This window comes from Buceros rhinoceros, unplaced genomic scaffold (assembly GCF_000710305.1).
Source record: "Buceros rhinoceros silvestris isolate BGI_N320 unplaced genomic scaffold, ASM71030v1 scaffold30616, whole genome shotgun sequence".
NCBI classification, from domain to species: Eukaryota; Metazoa; Chordata; class Aves; order Bucerotiformes; family Bucerotidae; genus Buceros; species Buceros rhinoceros.
Genome location: NW_010419785.1, coordinates 4701 through 15736, shown reverse-complemented (window position 1 = coordinate 15736; position 11036 = coordinate 4701). Strand labels below are relative to the sequence as shown.

Below are 11036 nucleotides of genomic sequence, written 5' to 3'. Positions count from 1 at the left end.
AGATAAAGGCAGTTTAATAAAGCAAAAGCCATGTGCAGAAGCAAAGGCAAACGAAAGATTTATTCTGTACTTCCTATCAGCAAGCGATGTCCAGCCACTTCCCAGGAAGTAGGTGGTTCCCAGGAAGCAAGTGGTTCCCAGTACACGTAGTGGTTGCTTTGGAAGACAAACGTCATAATAAGAAACACTGCCTGCCCCCCTCCCCACCCCTCCTTCTTCCCCCCCACCTTAGTTTTATTGCTGGGCAGTATGAGCAATGGTATGGACTATCCCTTTGGTCCCCTTGGTCAGTTTGGGTCAGCTGTCCCGGCTATGTCCCCTCCCAAGATCTTGCCCGCTCCCAGCCTACTGTTGAAGGGGGGAGTGTTGGAGAGACAGCCTTGATGCTGTGTGAGCACTGCTCAGTGGCAGGCAAAACGGCTGGGGGGTTATCAAAACCTTTTGCTGAAGGGGGGAGTGTTGGAGAGACAGCCTTGATGCTGTGTGAGCACTGCTCAGTGGCAGCCAAAACGCTAGTGGGTTATCAACACCTTTTAGCTACCAATGAAAAGCACATCACTATGAGGGCCGCTATGGGGAAAATTAACTCCATCTCAGCCAGACCCAACACAGAAATATATAATAAACAAAGTTTTGAAGATTATTTATTGTGCATACAAAAGAAAAGCAGCTTACCCGGTTTGGCTCAAAGTTCCTAGACAAAATCCCCTGTTAATGCCGAAGTTGTGAGTAAATAGATTTGATGCTGAGATGCCAACTTTTGGGTATACACACTCTCTTGTTTAGAATTTTGGACAAGGTCTAATTATATATTTTAGAAAGGGAAGGCAGCATGTGGATTGTAAACAGAGGAGTAATATGATTACCATCCCTTTTCAGCCGGGCTGCGTGAACACCACAGAAATGGACATTAGAAAGTGCCGCCGTATGAAAAACCCACAGAAGGTAAAAAAGGTCAGTTTGAGTTTCTGATTTGTTTTTCGGTGTTTTTAAAATGCAAATCACACTTGACACATATCAGTTTCCCAATAGGAACCAAAAAAAGTACTTTGAAATATCAGTTCCATTTTGTTCTACTCTGTGAACTTAGTATTCCCAGGTTACCTGCAGAGCAGTGCAGGCTGGTGACCAATAGAGCTGAGAAGGGCATGAAGGAGCTCTATGTCCTGGACGTCTGCTGGCTCTGCGATCCCATAAAACTAAATGCAATTGGCAAAAGTACCTAGGTCCCATTTTCAGAAGTTATGCAGGAATGGATTTCTCAGAGCTGTTTCTCTGTCTCAGTCATTTCAAAGGCTGGATCATTAGCTGGTTGGATGTCTTTGACTTCCAGCAAGTTTTAGCTCTTCTGTGAGTAGAGAATCATAGAATCATTTAGCTTAGAAGAAATCCTTAAGATCATCAAGTCCAACCGTAAACCTAACACCACTTGGTTCACCACAGTGACCGCTCCCAGCATTCATCCCGCAAGCGTTGACACACGCAGCCTTCAGAGCTCCTACAAATTATCAGCTGCGTTTTGACATGTAAAAAACCCCTCTTTTCTTAATGTGCCTGCAGACCTTCAAACGGCAGGCATCTGCAAGCAGGGCCTCATCTGTAAATTTTGCTCCAGGGTGAATGATTATTGACCTGTGTGGATATAAACAGTAGGAAATTGCTGGTTTGTTACCTTACTGCTTTGCATACTGTGCTCTTCCTCACTGCATAACAGAGAAAAATGCTGTAATCTCTTCTGTTTCTTGATTTGTTCCTCACAGTCAGTATATGGGGTTACAGAGGAGTCTCAGCCCCAAAGCCCTGTACACACGCCCTCCCAACCTGTACGCAAAACTACAAAAGAGGATTTCCGGAAACAAGTAAGTGGATGGCTGTATGGCAACTCTTCTGAGAAGTGTTATCTGAAAAAAAAAAAACCCAAAAACAAACCCTTTATAAAGTTACTGAGAAAGCAACAAAACCAACTGTATGCTTTATCTCACATATTTTATGTAAGGTAGTATTTAAAGAGATACATATATTCATTAAGCTGTGCAGTTGTGTGATGATGTGTATTATGGGTAATACTGACCTTTGGATCTACTATTATTCTGTCTGTAGACCAGTAGACAGATGAATTTCCAGTTCACCGAGGACGTCTGAAAAGTGAACAGTGACAAATGCTAGGGAAGAAGCTAGCACACTGGGGCACAGGCTGGGGTTGGCTGGTGAGGAAAGGCGTCGTACAGTGGAGGACTGTTCATCTGTATAGTCAGATCTTTTAGGGAACCCAGAAAAGGTTATTTGCACAATGACTCCAAGGAATGGCCAGCCAACTCACACATTCTTGCCCTGGCACAGGGAGCTCTCCTTCGAAATCACCTTCCTGCAGCAAGCAGCACTCACTGAAGTACAGGCAGTAATCACTAGGTCAGTATTTTAGTAAAGGCAACTTTAAACATGTTTCTTAGGTACCCAGTTTAGGGTAGTCTTCTGAACTAAACCTGAACATAAAATTTCTTGAGCTTTTTCCATCATAGGCAACATAGGCTTCAGAGTACTGTGAAGAACTAGTTCGCAGCAGAGTGCAAACGTGCTGTAAAAGCGTTATTGGTCTTGCAATGCCAATCAGTTAAAGAAACAGAAGAGAGGTGTGTGGTGTAAAAAGGTGATCATATTGCACCCTGAGTAGTCTAGGAACCTCAGCCCCAAATATGTGCCTTTCCTACTTTTAATTATGTCTCCTGAAACTTCCCCTGGGGCTTCACCATAGGAAATGGAGACTCCTGTTGGAAGCTGTTAATAAGCTTCTTCTAATACCTAGGGAAGGGTCCCATTTCCTTCTGAGTTACTTTGAAGCTGTTTGGAAAGAGAAATCAATAGTATTTTGGGATATGATCAATGCATGCTGTAGAGCTCATGGATTGTTAATGTCCTTGTCATCTGTCTCCTCAGATAACTTTTCTGAACATGCAGATAGAGAGACATTGTTTAAAGATGTCCAAAGTAGCAGAAAGGTGAGTGTCCCTGTTAGCATGATTTCCCATTCTTTCCTCATCTCCAGTTTGGCATTTCCCAGAAACAGAGCTGGCAGGATGGCACAAAGGCTGGTCCCCTTTCTGTGCATTAGTCCTGCCCCCTCCTTGACCAGCCCTGCTGCCTGTCTGCTGACCACTTCTCTGCCCTCTTCTGCCACTGAGCAAAAGCAGGTGAAAAATGAGGATGCTGTCATACTGTAAAAGCAAAAGAAATACTATTCACAAAGGAAAGAACCGTTGCAGTACTTTCATTTCCCACCCCTTTCACAATCCTATTGTTTATTTCCAGAAAAGTCATTCCTGTTTCAATTCGAAAATACCCTTTTTCTTTTGCAGTGAACTCTCAGTGCTCATCTCTTGTTAGTGTGGCACGGCTCTGGGGATGGAGTGGTGTTTGTGTCTTGTTGCATGCGGCATTCATGTCCGTGTTCATACTGGGGTTGTAGGGCCATTTTCTGCTCCCTCTTACAAAACCCTATGGGAAGTCCCAGGACTGTACCTTGACTACTCAAGGCACTGTTTTAAGAGTTGGGATTTCTCATAGAGGCAAATAAAGGCACTGTTCTACTTGCAGAATATTTAGTTCTGCTAGGAAAGTATGAACAGGTAAAGAACGAACTCAAGTTTAACTGAGAATGACAGCTCCTTCACTGAGATACTTGTCACTTATGCACGTCTGCAAAGGAATCGCCGAGGCAAATGTAGGATTTGGCAAACCGTTTGCTAATGTCACTTTTAGAGCAAAACTCTGTTGAACATGATGAGAGTCCTGATAAGGGCTGGTGCCTTGTAGGGGAATAATAGAAGATTTTTAAGCATATTTAGAACAGGTTACTCTATGAAATGTGCTTTGCAGTGCCTGCACCTGTAATTAGCATGTATGTACTAAACTAGGCAAATTAAATGGTGAGACCCCCAAAGTATGTTCCTGTTGGCTCATAAAGTTTAACAATTAAAATGAATTTATCCAATTAAATAGAAAATATTCATAGGCTCCTTGAAATCCTGCATACGCTATATCGTGTGATTGGAATTAGCACATTTGTATTTATATTTTAGGCTTTCTGGTTCTATTTTGTTAAGAAGATACATTTGTGCTTTGCCAAAAAATGTAATTTTTTACTGAATTTACTTACAAGGACTTTAATATACTGAGACAGTAATAATTTCCAGGATGGTAATTTACAAGCAAGCAGATCTGTTTGCTTGAATTTTTTCTGGTCATGTATTTATTCAGTAAGATGGACTCACTAACTCATTCACTTGTGAACATTGGATCCTATTCACATAACACACCTGTTGGTCAAGTTTCTAAGGAGCTACTGACATAAATATAACATTGTCAGTGCCAAAAAAACCTATTAGTTTTCAGTAACAGAAAATTTTCCTGATTCAAAAGGCCTTTAGGCTTTCTTTTTTTTTTTTTAGTTTTAATTGGGCCCAAATTGGAGAAGAATTGTTGCTAGAAAAGAAGAAAATGTTGCTAGTGAAACCTATGGAAACTGATAACCAGGAGAAAAGTAAATAAAATGAGAACAATCAAAAAGTTCTTTTCTCCTGTTCTGAAAGTTTCATATTGAAATTATAAAGAATGAAAATCATGTTCATGGTATCCATATCTTCCGAAGAAGTTTGGTTATGTGATGACTTTGTGTGGCAGCGTTGCTGGAGAGTCGGAGCTTGGTGTGGAGAGTCACAGAGCAGGCAGGAGGGAAGTGGAGGGTCAGATGAGTCCAGTGGCTCGGCAGAGGTGAGGATAGGTGAGGTATCGTCGATGTGGATGACCTGAATTGAGTGATTACCCGAAGTAAAAACCTGTGCAACCTGAAAGCCGAATGTAAAACACTGAGTACAAACAAATCTGCAGCGTAAGGAGGTGCCGTTATTAGGAAGTCACTTTTCAGGCTGAGTCCCATTTTCGGGACTAGTTTAAGTGACCATGCAGCAGATCAGAGTGCAGGAGATGCTTTCTTGGCACACTCCTTTCAAGCCAAGCCTGCCAGTGGCAGCAACTGCCGTTTTTGTAGTACAGTGCAAAGGCACTTCCAGGCAGGATGAAGGATGTAATGAGGAGCAAATAAGGCAGAGGGAGATGGGGGAAACAAGCTGCTGTCTAATCTGTTATAGGAATTAGATATAAATTATTTCAGTAGCGATAGACTAATCACATACATTTTCCATGAATACACGCTATTCTATGACAATAGCCCTTGTCCAGCAGAAGAGGAATGGAAAGCCTTCCAAAAGGTTACCCCCAGCTCCCACGAAATAATATAATACACACTACTAAAGATTTTCTTTCCCCTCCTCGCTGTTCCACTTCCAGGAGTAGATCTGCACTAGCCGTGGGAGCAGGCATCTCTCAGCTGCATCTGGCACCTTGGAAACAGTTTTGTTTTCCTTCCTTTCACATCCTTTCTCCCCACTTGGGACCTGCATACTGTCAGGTTGAGAATTTGGCAATGAGATTTGAGAACTATTGAGGGAGAACTATCAATGTGTTCTACCTATTGTTTTCCCAGACCGCATTGTGCAGTGTTAGTACATGTGGCATCACGGAGATGGCTGGGGAAAACCAGAGCATCTTCCTACCAGGGGCAATCTTGGCTCCCTAGATGAAAATCTGTGCTATCCTCTCAGCAACTCACAGTTACTGTGAAGGCTCAGTAGGGCACCCTGACTGCAAGACAGTTGAGTTCTCAAGGCAAGCTCTGCACCCTTTGGTGAACTCTTCCCACCACCTCTTCTACCAGAACTACAGTCCATCACCTGAAAGGCCAAAAGGCCAGGTTTGCATTTTCACAGAAATGCTTTCCCTTAGGAGTGCCCTGCCTCTAGCTTCCTTTAGACAACAAGGCAAGGATTTCTCTGCTGTCATTATACTGAATCAGCAAAATGTGCTTAGCAATTCTCCCTTGTTTCATTTGATTTCTTTTTTCCCCTTTTATTTTTGCTAGTGCTTGTACTTGCACCACTGCTGCCTTATTGTTTTATTAGGAGCAATTCAAGTTTCACAGCAGATATCTCTGGCTGATCCTTTTTATTGTTTTTTTCTTAACCAGCCCTCTCTTTCGTTGATGTCTCAGGGATTGTTGCTGCTCTCTGAAATTGGACGCTGCTCCGTACTCCAACCCTTGACCCACAGCAGTCATGAAATGTAATTAATGAAATGAGATGAGACAGCCCTGAGTGCCCTGAGGGGCAGTGGGAACCTGCTGTGGTTACAAAAGTGTATGATTTTAATGCCTCATGATAAGAGCTAGGACAAACAAAAAGAAATAATTACTGTAGAGCAGGTCAGGGAAACTTTCTGCCTTTTGTGACTCTTTGTTTCACAGGGTCTTTTCATTCTCCTGCCTTCTTGAGATGTGGAAGACCAAAGGTAAAGTTTAGCATGGACAATCACAGTGCAAGTAGATTAGTTGTTCAGTATGATGAGACTCAATTAACTTAGTTAATTACCTGGCAGACCTAAGCAAAAAAATTTAAAAGTGCCTTTGAGTATTTCCAATATAGACTTGGACAAATTTCTTTTTATGTATTTCATATATACTGTCTTTCTTTTGTAAGAATGTGCCCCTAGCCACAACTCCAGTGGAATGCCTGAGTCACTTGTGCAGTCAGACCCAGTCCTTTCCCCAGGAACCTCTTTGAATCTCATCCTAGTGAAGAGTAGAGGCTCTATGTCTTACCAGACTTGTCATGAAGCAAGCCAGTATGAAGGCCAGGTGTTTTTCCAATACGCCTATAATTTATTACATTCTAAGTGAATTATTATAAACTACTGTCAAAGTGTTTTACAATAGTGCCACTAAACTAAATGGTATACCAACACAACAAAAAAAATATCTATAACCTGGTGCTTTGATGCTCAGGACTGACCCTCCAAAGATTTAAGCATACTCTTAGCTAAAGCACATGAACCTATTTAGATGAGTTATTCATAATGCATCAAGTTAAGTGGGTGCAAAAAGGTCTGCAAAAACCAAAAGGCCAAGAGGCAATGCACAACAAATGAAGAGGAGGACGTGTGCTTCATACCCATTCCACGGCTCTCCTCGGGAATTCCTACCACAGCAATCCCCTTGTCTCATTGGGCTTCTTGTAGGCATCTCAACAGGACAAGGTTGAGGAAAATACTGCAGTGAGCTGATGGATGTTTGCAGAGGAATTCTTGCATGCTCCATCCCTGGGAAAAGGGACTCCTGTGGTGGCACAAAAAAAAAAAAAAAAAAGCTTTACCTCTCTGACATGCGACCGAGCATTCAGGCCCTGATTCTCTTTTTTTTTTTTCTTTTTATGTCTGTCAGTTTAATAGCCTACACAGAGCAATATGTGGAATATGACCCCTTTATAACTCCTGCTGAGCCCTCCAATCCCTGGATAAGTGATGACACAGCTTTGTGGGACATTGAAATGAGGTAAGAATTGGTAGTTTCAAGTAATGTTAGAGTTGTCTTGCCATTTTGTTTCCATGCTCTTCCTGCTGCCCTGTTTGGATGGGAAGTTGGATGTCTGTGAATTTACAAGATACAAGTACATAGCTAAAAGTTAAACAGGAGCTTATGCTTTATCACTTCTACGAATTATTCAGCCCTTCCACTTCCATATGACTTGATGCGTGGTACTCTGTAAGTCAGGTAATAGATGTTCTCATGCCTGTCAAGGACATGCACAGACTCAGGTCTAAGAGTCCACAAGTATAGGATACTGCTAAGATACTTCTTCCAGCACATCTCCATTGACCCTTGAGATCCTGCTCTCTGGTGCTCCCGTAACTGCCGCATTCCAGCCCTGCTCCTGTCCTGGGATCCCATGAAAGGTGTCACTGGCAGAATAGTAAGGGTTATAGGGTAGTGGCCTACTGTGTGGAGATGGATTTGGCACAGGACCCAGAGGAGTGTAACTCACATGTAATGTATGAGACCTGGGAGGTCAGAATTATAATAGGTAGACAAAGTGAGCTTGGGCTTCAACTGTAGTGAAAACACTGGCTTGTCTGTGTTATGGTGCCTAATAGATGAAAAGGAGGAGTGTCTGTAGGACCTCCGGTGCCTTGCACCTCAGAGAGCTTCTCAAAAAAAAAGAAAAAAAAGAACCAAGCACAGCACTGCAATCTAGATCATCTTTTGTCCATGTGATGCTGATGCAAGGAAAGTCTGGCCAGGGTCTACAGCTCTTGCAATCACAGGCAATCCACAGCCCTCAAAGTGGGGCTAGAATTGTCCTGCCTACCTCTATGCCTAGCAGTCATCGCAACAGGTTTGAATCGATTCGCCGTGCCACCTATCACCTTCACTACTCACATCCTGTGGCCAGCTACTGCAAGTGCTCAGCAGCTTTTCCTAGTGCTTAGGTGCTGCTGTTCAGCACCGAATCTGAACCGGGAGTTCTCTTTAGCAAAGCTTTGAAAACAGAATGCCAAATCTAATCTTGTCTGTTCTTGAATAATAGCATGTAAGACGCTACCAGCCTGAGAAAGCCAATTCATAGCGAACCAGGGTTCCAGGAGAAGGGCAAGTGATTTCCTTGTTTAAAAACCATGTGGTCTGGGATGTGAAAGATGTTTTCACCTGCTTCTCTGGTAATCATGGAAATCCCTTAGTTCTGTAATCTCTGCCCTTCTTTACATAATTACAATATTTTGGATTTCCTTTTTAGTCAGTTTCTCTTGTTACTTCATCCTCCCTAGCAGGACCAAATCCAGATACAGCTCCTGCAAAATACTTCTCTGGAGGAACCCCCACCCACAAGATAATCCAGACATCCATTATTTCTGCATCTGTTAAGGTAGCTGCAAATCCCAGAAAAAATGCCCGTGTCCCTGAAGAATACAATCAAGCTGATATCTTGGCCTTTATAGGAATTTAAAATAAACGCTTTCTTTCTGCTGTGATTTTGGAGTTAAGGAAGGTGATTCTTCTGCTGATGGAAAAAAGGAAGTTGTATTGTTGGGAGATAGAAGAGCAAACAGCTCTGTATTTTCATTTTATTCTCTATTGTAAGAGAACTCACTGCATCTGCATCTAGTTGCAACTTGCTTGAATAATTAAATGATCCCCAAGAGCTGCGTCAGCCCTTGTGATGCCTGCAAAAGCTGTTTCCTCAGTTAGGAGAGCAGAGCCCTTGCTCAGGACAACAAAGAGCCTCTCACTTCTAATGGTAAGGCCAGCTGCTGGGTGTGGAGAGCCCTGTGCCACTTCAGTTTATCCTTCATGGCACTCAGGACTAGGGAAATGCCACAGAAGGCCTTCAGTTTTAGACAGCACTTTGGCCTTTTCATTTATGCTAGAACATTGTGCAGTGGCAAGAAGAGCAGCTACAGATCTCTGGATTCAGCGGGAAATTCCCCCAGCTTAGTGCCTGCATAGCTCTGCACAAACATGACTTTCAAGTCCCCACTATCCAGGCTGGCTCACTTAACAGGTAGGCTGGCAAATGCACCTTTGTCCGCAGCGCTGCTGGCTCCTGGGTGAGTGCAGGAAGAGCCATTCAGAGTGCTCTGCACTTCCAGTGAGGACATGTCCATCAATTTTGCTTAGTCTGTACACCAAGAGGAAATCAAAGTGGGCATTTTATTTACCCCTTTGGCTTATATGTCTCCAGCACAGATCGCCACTGTCCCCTAAGGCTCCGAGATTAGGATTCACTGTGGACATGACAAGACGTAGTTTAATAGATATGTACTGTTAACAATGGCTCTACTGTCACAAATGTGAGCAGCTGAGCAGTATTTTAATGGTTGTGTCATAGTATGACGCCATCACACCAGAAGCTTTCGAACACTTTGTGAGCCCAGATTACGCTCTGATGCAGACTGTCTCGTAGGATCCTCATTGTCATTCCCAGGCGCTGCCTCTCCCCATAGGCATCTCTGCCACATGTCTGGCAATTCAAACAACAGCTTATGTAAGTGGGGTTTTATTGAATAATTTAGGAGGGAGGTTGTTAGTGATTTTGGGTGCCCCTGCGTCTCAGTGTCCCAGCTGAGACACAAAATAAGAGTCTGATTATCATGGAGAGGAGGAGAGAGGTGCTTTTTAGTCTTCTGAGACTTAGGCATCCAAAAATAAAACACCACAAAAGGCACTGAAAAATAAAAGACCACAAACCAGTAATAATTTTAAGAAATTTGATCTGCACCGCTTTTTACTGAACCTGCTTTTTTAATGCAAATGTGGAACTGAAAATCTGAATCCAGTTCCAAGTGACCAGGCAGCACACTGGGGGGACACAATGTGTGGGCTGCTCTGGAGCTCACCAGCGGCCCAAGGAACACTGCCGGCAAATTTCTGCCGTGACATATAAGAAATCCCCAGGTACATATGAGGAGATATATAAGACTTGCATAATGAATAATCATTCAAGTATGGTATGCTATTCTTTACATGAGACCTACCAGAAATTACTCCAAAAATCACGTAATTCACTGTCTCTCATTTTGCTGTGTACATAGCACTAAGACAGTACAGTTGCTTTAGTGACGACCCTGGTCTTTATAGCTTAATTTTGTGTGTTGTTTGCTAACTTGTATTTCTGTAAAATGTTGAGAAGAAAAACACCATATCCTTGTCTGATAATCTTCCTCCCCTTGCTGCTCAGCAGAAACAGCAGCAGCTGCTTGGACAGCAGGTAGCAATGCACATTCCATCTGTTTTTCCCTTTTCTTTCCAAACAGCAAAGAACCTAGTCAGCAGCGTGTGAAAAGATGGGGTTTCTCCATGGATGAGGTGCTGAAGGACCCAGTAGGACGAGAACAGTTCCTTCGTTTCCTGGAATCAGAATTCAGCTCGGAAAACCTCAGGTAAAACCCTTTTTGACTTGAGCTACACGAATGGGACCAATCATACTCTCTTACGCAGATGAAATGCAATGCATAGTCTGTCTTGAATTGCTAATGATACCCATTTGAATAAAGCTGAGAATGGGGCTTTTGGCCTATAGCACCTCTACGGATGCCTATACTGGAACTATGTAAGTAATCTCAGGAACAGTGTTCAGCAGAGCCGATGTTGTCAA

The 11036-nt window shown here is 42.9% G+C and overlaps 1 protein-coding gene across 1 annotated transcript; it reads left to right on the top strand.

Annotated features, from left to right (window-relative positions):
- Positions 1-879: 879 nt before the first annotated feature.
- On the top strand, positions 880-10821 carry LOC104496020 (regulator of G-protein signaling 6-like; the record flags this gene model as incomplete). The annotated part of the gene is made up of 5 exons (XM_010139078.1): positions 880-954; positions 1761-1859; positions 2935-2996; positions 7328-7438; positions 10696-10821. Coding segments are annotated over 5 exons (473 nt in total), but the record flags the coding sequence as incomplete, so codon positions are not given.
- Positions 10822-11036: the final 215 nt, after the last annotated feature.